Here is an 11,723-nt window from a genome sequence, read left to right on the forward strand (position 1 = left end):
TCACAGGTGAGCTGGAACCGTGACTTGTAGTGAGATGCAGGCTATAACCCTGACCGGGCACCAGTCAACTGTATGGATGCTGCAAAAAGCAGGAGAATGGATGAAATGAGTGGATCCCAGTATATATCTAGACTAGATACATTTTAGTTTACCCTAGTCCAGTGCCCTTTTTTAAATGTATTTTTGTTGATTTAATTTGATATTTGGTCTTTGAAATAAACGATTTCATTTTTTTTCCATCCATTTTTTTCCATATGTTTTCAGTTCACAGTCGTAAATAAATATACCGTATTGGCCCGAATATAAGACGGCCCTGATTATAAGGCGACCCCCTCTTTTTCAAGACTCAAGTTTGAAAAAACACTTTTTGAACACCAAATTAATTTCTACACAGAATAATTACAGTACAAATGAAACAAATGATTATAACAATATATTTGAGAGAAAAAATATCTTGTTTTGCCTCATTCAAATCTTAATATCTGAACATTTAAATATGTGAACTGAAGTGCAATCACATTTGTAAATCAATGGCTTCTGGTTTTTGAAATGTAAATTACATCATAACTTCTCAGCTGCCGGTTAACCGGGCCGATATTCGAACCACTTTTCTCCAGATTGTCAAGTCAAGTCAACAGTGTTTATAGAGCACTTTCGAACAGCCATCGCTGCATACAAAGTGCTGTACATGGAGCGATTTAACATACTCAATAAACAGTAAGACGAATCGGTAATAAAGGCGGTGGAAAGCACCAAACAGTAAAATCAAGGACAAATCATGCTGAGTCGAACGCCAAAGAATACAAGTGAGTTTTGAGGGGGGCTTTAAAGATGGGCAGCGAGGAGGCTTGCCGAATGTTCAGTGGGAGGTCATTCCAGAGAGAGGGACCAGCAACAGAAAAGGCTCGATCCCCTCTGAGCCTCAGTTTAGCTCTTGGTACCTCTAACAAAGACTGACGTTTCTCCATTTTCTGTTATCTCTTCTCTTTTCTTACTGCTATTTTTTATTTTTCTTCTTCGTGCTACCACTATATATTTATTTTTTCTTCGTGACAGGGGTTCACTTTGGCCTGGAGAATCAAATTCTCAAATTCATCATTCGCTTCAATGATACCTGGGCGCCATCTAGCGTCGCGAATGGGTGTAATGTCTAGACCCCGAATATAAGACGCCCCCCACTTTTTTCAATGTGGGGTTCTTATTTCTTATTACAATGCAAAAAACACTGTCTTATATTCGGGCCAATACTGTATTATACAGTTTCAATACTTTGGAAGAGGCGGTGTATAAGCTGTTGAAGAAATTGATAGTAAACACTGACGGCCGCAAAACTGTGGATCAGAAGTTATCTGTCATCACACTTACACGTCAACCGCTCATTCACTCAGCAATTCTATATACAGTTTACCTGTACTAGGACAAATACAAATACATTTTAATGCATTCCGGCCACAAAACTATGTATACCCGCACAATTTAATCCACACACCCCGCAAAGCTAATACACGTGAATATTTGACCCTATCAGACTGGCATTTAGTTAACAATATGTTTGCTATTGTGTTTTGCAATGGTGTTGGACTGCATCTCAAGAAGGCTAGTCTCTAAATGTTTTATTTAACAACATGGGTGAGGCAATATACTAGAAAAACATGGCGTCCAATAGTTGATGCTCAAAGGAGAGAATGTTCTTCATACAGGTTTTTTTGTTTAATCCCGGGAGGCCTATCTCTTCCCAGTGCACAAAGCAAGGTCTTACAAAAGAAAAGGATGTGATATTTGGTGTGTAAGAAAAACACCTTTGAGATCAACTGGAAGCAGCTCAGTTCTAAAATCATTGGACTTTGGCTTGTGTGTTCTTCTGGGTGAATGGACTAAACAAATTCCCTTATGCACCTCACTGCAAGGTCTTGTACAAAGTCTTCCCAGAAAAGTGAAGTGTTGTAATTCGTTCACTGTCTGAAGTTAGATTAGCCAGTCGTGTTTTTTCTTTCTTTCTGATGTATGACATGCATTATTCCAGCCATCTTTTCCAGCCCGAATGCAGCGGCCTTGCCGTGACTTCCTCACGAACACAGTCTCCCCATCGTGCTCTCATTCCTGTCTGCTCTGAACGACTCTGTATGACATCAAACGGCAGTCTGGTTCCACCGAGCATATGCTCATCACGGTGGGCCAAGCGCTTCTCATTACCGAGACGCCGTCTGACGCGTGTGCGGCGCTCCAGACTAAGGATAACAGGTGAACGAGGCAGATGTTTCATTTGCATACAACAGAGAAGCGGAGGTGTGTCGCTCAGTAGACAACAATTGTACTGTACAGCATTTCACCGGGTTGAGAAAAGAGACCACTGGGAGTACGGTGGTACCTCAACCTTTGAAATAACTTGGACACGTAATGTTGTCTAGTTGCCACGGCGTGAATTGAAGTAATTTTGTGTGGCCAATTGCTCTGAACGCAAAACTGGAATACATTCTGAATTATGTGCAGTCTTTTCACGTTATTTTCTGTCTCCATGGCAAAAACGCCACAGTGAAATGAAAGCAAAGCCCATCAGGAACACCTTGCAGCTATACATATACAGTCTGCTTAAATGTTTAAGAAATCAAAATTCTAAAATAATAATATAAAGTACATTTGTTTTATATTTTTGGAAAAAAGTTTGGGAGTAATGTTATTGTTCAAACTGGAGCTGGTTTGAGTGTTTTTTTGCATCCCTTACAATAATATATATATTTTTTGGAATAAAACCAATGGTTCCTTTTTTTGTGAACACCTTCTACACGACTGTATTTTATTACTACCCATCATGGTGGTATTTGGAGGACTAAATGTATTTTTTGTGGTCATTGGTCAACTTTCCAAGTACCTCCATTGTAACCAACGTCGAAATAAAGTTAATCATAATTATTTAAAAAGTTTTTAGTTGTGTTAATCATTTTGTTACGTGTCTCACAAGTCATTCAGCACAATAAGATTGACAAGAGTTTGGAGCTGCAATGGGGTTATCGAAAAGCTAACAGTTAGCCTAGCTTCTTCTATTTCTTCTCCATCCAAAGACTATGACTAGAATTTTTAGCGCTTCTCTTTGTATGGGTAGTTTGGATGCCCTGTGGCACCCTGCTGCCCTCCATAGGTCGGTCTTGGTATGACAACAAATCTTGACAGGTAAGATCAATGAACACACGTCCCATTTTTTTCCCTCTTCATCTTAACTTTTATATTAAAAATTGAAACGTATTTTCTTTAGGTAGCTCAAGTAAACTGTGATTGTAGACTCAACAATGTAGAGTAAACATACTGACTGTGATCTTCCATGAAGACTCACCACCCCACAACGTACAAAAACCCTCCGGATGAGAGCACAGTTTAATTCCCCAGGATAAAATCTCCGTAGTCTCTTGATATTTGGTCAGAAGAACAGACAGACACAGGGGCGTCCATAAAGTACAGTGGAGCATATTCACCATTCATCAATGGAGCAGCTCACTAATGACTGTTGAGGACCCGCTGAGTCACTTCGGAATTTACTGAGACTGCTTGCAGTCATATCTCATAAAATGCGCTCTGTTAGTCCCATCGACGGGCCTCGACACCACAGCAAGATAACACCATCGATTTTTTTCCCCAGCAACACAATGTTGTTCGTCTCAGAAGTCTGGAATTGGAGCATACAAATCATTCAGTGTGGTCTGTTGTATTATGACAAGTGTGATGGGAGGAGGAAAATTATAATACCGGTCCACTGGTCTGAAACAATTCACTACAAGTGAATCGCTCTCTCTTTCTATTTCTCTCTCTCTCTCATCTGTCGGTTTCTTTTTTTTTTTTTGAAAGGAGAACTGTTTCAACTGCAGCACAGGCCAACTGTTTGTCCACCTCCTAATTAATGCCGTTAGAAATGTCAAAAGCTGAGTACAAATCACCTGTCCAACCTCAAAACTGTGACGCATCGCCGCGGCTCTTACTGTGCGCCTCGCATTGGGAGTGGGGTCCACTTAGGGAACCCAGACGTTTCCAAATTTATCGTTGAATAAATTGGCAGCGTAGCGAGCAGCTGACAGGCCATTCATCGTGGTGGGCGCTGGCTCGATGCCGTGCACAGACACGGCTGCAACGCTTTGATTTCCTGTCCTGGCTGGCCTGACAGATGAACTACAGAGTGGATGGAGGCAAAACAGGCTCTCGGTGTCACACGGCCTCACCTCTCTGCCCAAATACTACCTCCCTGCACTCGTTGAAAAGAAATGGACATGTTGGAAGCCAGATATGGACAATAATTATGTTCAGGCAGTCAAACATAAGCTACAAACTACTGATTAAGGAATAGTATTTCAAAACTAAAATGTTTTTTTTCCCCGCCCATAGAGGCTTATGTTGCCCATGATGGGTGCACAATGCGAGAGAACCAAAGCAGAATCCATCTGTTGGTCCATGTCAAGATAGTTCTTATATATTCTGTATATAAAAAAAAAAAAGAAGGGAAAGAGATGTAATTTTTGGACGAAATTGTATGCTAAACCTGAATTGCTCATAAAAAGGGCCGTTTGTAACTTGAGGTTCCACAGCAATTAATTTGTCATCAAAACTTAAGTGGCAGTTTAGACCTGAACATGCCTCCATGTTATATTGTCAACATGACTAATAAGCAATTTGCCTGTCTTTTTTTTTTTTTTACCAAGTTCAATTCTGATTTGAGAAATAGACCAATGCCAATTCGAAAAACTGTCATGGAAAATCATCACACTTGTTACGTTTCACTCCAGTCCTGTCAGGGGGTGGTAGTACATCGTGCAGTCAGTCCCCATAAGGGAAATTTTATTTTGACAAATGATTGACCATATAAAGTCAAGTGTTGAAAATGAAAAGTAAAAAAGTGTTTAAAATGGCTTGCTTTTCATCTCCTGTGTTGATATTTAATGATTCAATTTTATTGTGCGGATAAAACATTTTAACGGACCAAAAGCAGCGTTTTTTTGTTTTTCTGAAAAGTGATGGCTTCTGGTTTTCCACCTGAAACCTGTGTTATGTAAGTTACAGTGCCCTCTAAAATTACTCACACCCCTTGTTAAGATGTGTTTAAAATCCTTAAAAGATTTTTTTAAATTTCAGAAGCATACTCTCATACTAAAAATTGGATACATGATTCACCAGACACCATAATCAAGCTTCTTCCATGGTCATATCAGTCCCCAGACCTCAACCCCATTGAAAACCTAAGGAGTGGCCTAAAGAGCAGACTGCATAAAATCTGATTGATTTTGAGAGATTGTGCAAAGAGGAATGGAAAGATCCCCCTTTCTGTATTCTACCACCTTGTGAAACATAGCTGCCATTTTGTTGGCAAATGGGAGCTGTACAAAGTATTTCCAACCATTTTTTTTCCAATTTTGTTTCTCTAATGTAAAATGTGTGCTCAATAAAGGTTTAAACAGACAAAACCCTAGAGGACATAGAAGGATGCATAGACCACCATACACCACAATGGACTTGTACCCTACCAAACGGGTTGCCATCCATCCATTCATTCATATTCGAGAGTGCAGCTAAATGTACTAGATCAGAGGTGTCAAATTCGTTTTTGTCGCGGGCCACATTGTAGGTATGGTGTTAGAAGAATCTATGAGCAAAAATGTATCATGTTTAAAGTTTCATTTATTTGGGCGCATCGAAGCGTTTGGGTGCATATCCAGCACCCCCAAATGCCTACACACAAAGGCGCCGGCCACCTGGCCGGAGGGCTGTTGAAGTCCACAATTAGCACGTCAATACAGGTGGGCGACCACAGGGGAGAAGGCGAAACTCGGTCACAAAAGGGGAATGAATAATTCGGGAACAGCGGTTGAGCAACAAAAGACGAGTTGAGAACACTCGTCGCGCCCAGACGACATTGACCATCCGCAAAGTCTACAACATGCTAATTCGATGTAGACCAGCCAGAAAAGGCGCCAATGTACTGGTGGTTCGAGGTTGAAAAACAGGTAACCAATCACTACTGAGGGGCCCGACCGGGGGTGCGGCATGCAAATATTGGGGGCAGTGTTTTTCTTGTATTTTGCATATGTTACAATAAAATGTGGAACTCGCGGAGACGGGACTTTGAGTGTGATCGCGGAGCAACAACCGTCGTTCGCTCTCAGAGGTCCGCTCCCGCCGATATTGAAGACAATTTTCCTGTGTGCCGAGTCGTTTCTTTAACTTTGTCCGAGAAAATCTCTGACATATGGTTTCCCTTGGAGGGCCAATTTTGGGAAACCATATACTGTAAATGTTGAATCCCCTCCACATATTACATACACTGCGCACAACAAATTGATCAATAGGTTTTTACAATCAGGAGTCAATAATAATGACTGTTATTGTTATGACAATTAGAAATTTTGGTTCAGACTTTAGCAGGCATCGTGGAACTTGATGTGCTTGATTTGCTTTCCGGGGCCACATAAAAGGGTGTGGTGGGCCAGACTTGGCCCCCGGGCTATGACTTTGACACTTCTGTACTAGATAGTGGTAGATGGATATTCGGTCAAATAAGATTAAGCAAATCCAAGCTTTTTTTTTTTTTTAAAGAACAACATGATGCACTTTAGGGCTTACGACTCAGTTGGAGTGGGCGACATGCGGAGGTAGCCAAGTCGAAAATCATGCTCTATTTCTTTTGGAATATCAAGAGTGAGCAAAGTTCACAGGGATTGATTAAACAATCTTGCACCATACGACACTAATGACATGATGGTGCTATGAAAAGTAGTGCCGTATAAATAGCTGAGGGGAACATATGCTCTTCACTGAAAGAGTTTGAGAGGCCGGTGACGGAATGAACATGAGCGCAAATGTGTAAATTGAAGGGCAACGGGAGAACATTTCAAAGCTCATCCGGTTCATTTTTCACATCGTCTACTCGTGCTGTCAGCGCGATGCCCGATACGTCTGTTTAGGCGCTCTTCTTTCTCCCAGGCGGTAATTACGAAGCAGGCCAAAGCTTGATTAAAAAGATCTAATCTCCAAATGTAGTTGTTCTACATCTCCAAATGCGACCCCCTGTTGGTCTTTTTTTCCAAGCTTGTGATAGTTGAAATCTTGAGTGGTTTTTGTCATTGACAATAACCAATAAAGTGCAGAGAAAACATCATTTTGCTTTCTGCTCTGTGTCAGGGTGGGAGTGTAATTTCAGCAGAGGATGTTTTATTCAAGAAGGGAAGCACTACGGGATTACAGATTTATACAGTGGGAAATTAGAACGCTCCAAGGCCCCGGCGAGGCTCTTCCTGCACCCGGAATTGAAATAAGATGTGTCGCTGGCTTTCACCCAAAGCCTCGTCATGCCATGAATCCAGACAATAATAACAGAGTGTGTTGTCTGTCAATATAAGTGCAAAAGTGGGGTTGAGGTAAAAATGTCAAGTCCTGTTGGTGTTCCACAAATAATGAAAAACTTTGAGCTGATCACCCCGGGGCTGATCGCCATCTCGACCCCATTTTGAAAATGTTTGTGTTCAAAAAAGAACCAAACAGAAGAGATGACGCCCCCTCCCCCCAACCCTTTTTATAGAAAACGGCTTTGAGGGTTTGTGTCTGCAGGTAATTTGAAAATTCATAATTAGAATGCTTTCCTCATCATTCCATGTGTTTATTTTTTTAATGTTGTTCACATTATTGTCACATATTTTGTGTTTTGAAACCACTATTTTCAATCGCAACTTAGGACAAACACAGGGTGTATTTTTTTACAGTGCTTTGATCAAACTGGATTGAACCAACTTCCCACTTGCAAGAGCAATCGGACTACACGTCCTCGGTTTAGCGTAGAGTTGTGTTCTCACAGCGGTGACGTAAGCCATTTACTGTTTACCCTTTACAACGTTAACAGCAAATGGAGTGCACTTATATGTGCTGTTGGGCATTCCTGTCAACGTAAAGCTGTAACACACAGCAAATATTTTTTTTTAAAGAAAAAAAAATGGAACCCATAACCCAATCAAATGAAAAACGGTAAGTATGGTGAGCCTCATTGTATGACGCTCAGCAAATTACTTCATCATCTATTGATTTTTTTTTTGTTTGTCTCAAGACAGTAATGTATTATAGTGTGCGATATCCATTCATGTATCGATAATATCTGATATTGATTTCCCTGTGGTGGGACACATCATGGTTGTCTATTATCATGCTCTTTGAATATCAGAAAACAGGTGTTATTTTTATTTGTATTTTTTTTTACTTGATTTAACTGTAGTTCACTTATTGCAGCCATAAGCGTTCTTCATTGAAAGCATAATCAATTTATCATGAATAATATGCAAATGTATGATAACTAAAAACAATCAACCTAACATTCACCAACTTCACGACACAATTGTGAATTTCTTCCATCACAATGCTGTCCGCTATCGCTATGGAAACGCATATGCGTCTGTTAGAGTTTGATGTGACTTTCTGAAGAGCCGCTTTTGTTGTTATTCGAATAGAAAGAAAAATATATCCGAAAAATTGTGACGTGACATGCTTTTGAATGGACACCGGAGACCAAGGTCTGTTGCGGTATGAATATCCATAGTCAGGTATATCCGGTTTTCCCCATATTAGCAGATAAACAAAGGAAATAATTATGTCTGTCTACAAAAAAAAAAAAAACAACAACAACAAAAAAAGCAAAGCATGACTGAAAAGAAGATCTCAACTGTGGGCTGGAATAAATATGATATACAGTACTAGCGGCTCATCAGCTAGTTCCTGCGGCAGGCTGGTAAGGTGGGCCTTCGGCCCACAAAAGTGTTGTTGCTTGGTTCAACTTTTTGTTCATCTTCATTGCTTATCGCGAAAATAAAGAGATGTCTAGCTCTACTAAATAACTAACAATTTCATTGCAATGCTTGTGGGTAGACAACATTTTTTCGCTAAGATGCCTGAGCGGCGCAGTGGCGGCGCGGTGAAGTAGGTACGTTTTGAAAAGGGACAGACGGAAGGACAGACCGCGTGCGGGACGACGCGCAATATATATATAGAAGATATACAATATATACATACATACACATACACACACACACAAACACACACGTGCGCACACACAGCGTCTATGTTAAAACATGCACCGCAGTAAAAATAATTTGTAGCTTGGAAGCACATACCTCGGGTCAAAACTTTCCGACATGTCAAGAAATCTTTGCCAGCGCGATTAACTGCATGATCGATACCTTCCACTTGGCGGCTTTCTTATGCTATATGTTATGAACACGATGTTGCTGACAGTGTTCACAGCTACAGTACGTTGCTGGTAAATTTGGGCAAGGAAGCACTTTAAACAATGGAGCAGCAAAGTCAAGGTTTTTTTTAAAACATGTCCTCAATAAACGTGAATTAACAAAATGTATGAAGTCCCCAGTAATAGGATACATCGCGGTTGCCCTCGAATGTCGTACTGCATATCGAAAAGGGACTGTGGCAGTGTTGATTCAAATTATTGATACATTTTTTTAACGTGCACCTGACAGCTGTTGATTCATTTATTATTCGTATGACTGGTGTAATACATTAATGCTGGTCCAAAATGACACATTTCTAGTAACAAGACGATCAAGCAGCGGAGTTTAAGTTCCCACTCAGCAAGAGCATGAATCTTAATGTGAATATTTTTTTTACTTCTCCATGTACCCTGTGATTGGCTGGCGACCAGTCGATGATTTACTATTTCTTTAGCCCCAAAGTCATCATGAAAAGGCTCCAGCAACCAGATGGATCACTGGATTTAAAAATAAATGTCTGTCACCATACCTTTTTTTTTTCTATCCGCACAGATAATGTACAGGGGGGAAAAATATCCATGGATGCATGCTTGGCAATCATTTACCTCAACAAGGTGACAACATATAGCCCTCATGCAAGAATTTGTGTCATAAAACAACAGGCTACTTTTTAAATGACTCTGGTGTCTGGAGCAGCTGCATGCCAATTAAACAAACAAACAAACCAACTTCTTCTAACCCCCCCCCCCCCCCCCCAGGAGGCAAAGTAAGACTGCAGATTTACCCTCTCGAAGCAGATGGGAGTAGATGAGCCAGAGGAGCAACAGACAACAGAGCGACGCACCTCCACCTGCGGAAAGCATCTTTATTCCGGACTGCATCCTGCACCTTTTCCGCCCCTCCTGGATGATCAAAACTTTGTGGCCCCCCTCCACCTTAACTGTCAATCACATAAGCGGCTAATCCAGGGGCGCCGCCACATCCTGTCGACGGCATCCATTTTGAACTAATAAAAGGGATGAAGGGGGCTGATGAAGGAAAAGTAAACATACAAAATAAAATCTCCTTTCCGGCCACCGCCCCCCCCTACCCTAAAAAAACAAAAAATCCCTCAGGGAGCCACAGATCCAATTTCGCTTTGCAAACACACAATGTCGGCGAAGGTGTACAAGTTCTCGCAGCTGTGGGTCCAGTTTGGTGGAATCGAGTGGTTCCGATGAAAGCTGAGCTCTGTATGAGGGAGGAGAATGTGTACTTCTGATCCAAGCGGGGATGATGATGATGATGATGATGATGAAGAGCTGGAGGACGTGGAGGAGGAGGAGGAAGGGGAGGAGGACGGCGGAAATGAAGGCTTCTTCCTTCTCGGGCGATTTCCACACACACGTTTTTATCTGAAGCAAAGTAAACCGGTGCGCAAACTTGTGCGCAACCAAGCCGTGCGTGTTGTCTGCAAAGGCGTTTTAAGGCGCAAAAGCGCGTCAGAGGTGCGTGCGCGCACGCACGTGCACACACACACACACGCGCGCACGCACGCACACACACGCGCACACGTATGCGCGCACGCACGGACACACACACGCACATGCGCACACACACACACGCGCACACACGTGCGCGCACACACACAAACGCACCCTTACACTTATGCGCGCACACACACGCACGCGCGCACACACGCACACACACACACACAAGCAAATGGATTGGACGGTGCTCGCAAGTAAGTTCAAACCTAATCGCAAGTACAGTGCGTTCGAACGTACATCGCAAATACGGTACACCGTACTTGTAGAATAACTGCTACCAAAAAAAAAATGCTGAATGTAAATCATACACTGCAGCCATAATAAAAGCATAAGATTTTGAATAAACGATCTTTCCTTACTTAATTGGTTTACACTTTACAGTATCCAGTCATTCATCAATTTGTTGTGTATGGAATATGAAGAGGGAAGTAAACATTTATATGGTTTCCCAAAATTCATAACGGTCCTCCAAGGAAAACCGTAACTGTAATGTGGCCCAAGACGAAAATCAGTTTGACACCACTGCTGTAGATGATGCTGATTTATACACACTAAGATTTCCTATCTCAGCTCCCAACCATGATGACTACGGCAACTGCAGTATGACGCACTCATTGTTGACAAATACATTTGTGACGTTTTCAAAATTTCGATTGTCATTAGACTGTAACTTCCTTCTGAATCCCATTAAGGACTGTCACTTGTCCGTAGGTATGTGATTCCGTGAATGTGAATGGGTGTTTGTCTGTATATGATTTGCAGGCAGTGGTTGGATTTGGCCAACGCATGAATGCCACTAATGAGGGCAAGCTTGCGAAAATAGAGAGCAAATGAATTGGTGGATATTGCCATTCCATCTTACTATAATGACATAGTTTGATAAGGTGGCACCTCTCATTTCAATTCAACCGCCATTGAGATCTTACCAGTCCGTATAACTTTATAACAATTT

General features: G+C 41.5%; 1 protein-coding gene across 4 annotated transcripts in view; it reads right to left on the bottom strand.

Moving 5' to 3' along the window:
- The window catches only part of tafa5l (TAFA chemokine like family member 5, like), a 39,766-nt gene extending 29,041 nt beyond the window's left edge, over positions 1-10,725 (bottom strand). The window contains exon 1 of one of the 4 annotated variants that reach the window (XR_007961571.1): positions 10,027-10,722. Coding sequence is in view for 3 of the 4 variants with exons in the window: in XM_052059849.1 (XP_051915809.1) it covers positions 10,027-10,123 (97 nt within the window). In the remaining variant the exon portion in view is untranslated. Of the gene's footprint in view, positions 1-10,026 lie in introns of all 4 variants that reach the window. The other 3 variants (XM_052059849.1, XM_052059848.1, XM_052059847.1) reach the window with 3 other exon arrangements.
- Between the last annotated feature and the right edge of the window lie 998 nt (positions 10,726-11,723).

The sequence above is a fragment of the Hippocampus zosterae genome, chromosome 2 (genome assembly GCF_025434085.1).
Source record: "Hippocampus zosterae strain Florida chromosome 2, ASM2543408v3, whole genome shotgun sequence".
In the NCBI taxonomy this organism is placed as follows: Eukaryota; Metazoa; Chordata; class Actinopteri; order Syngnathiformes; family Syngnathidae; genus Hippocampus; species Hippocampus zosterae.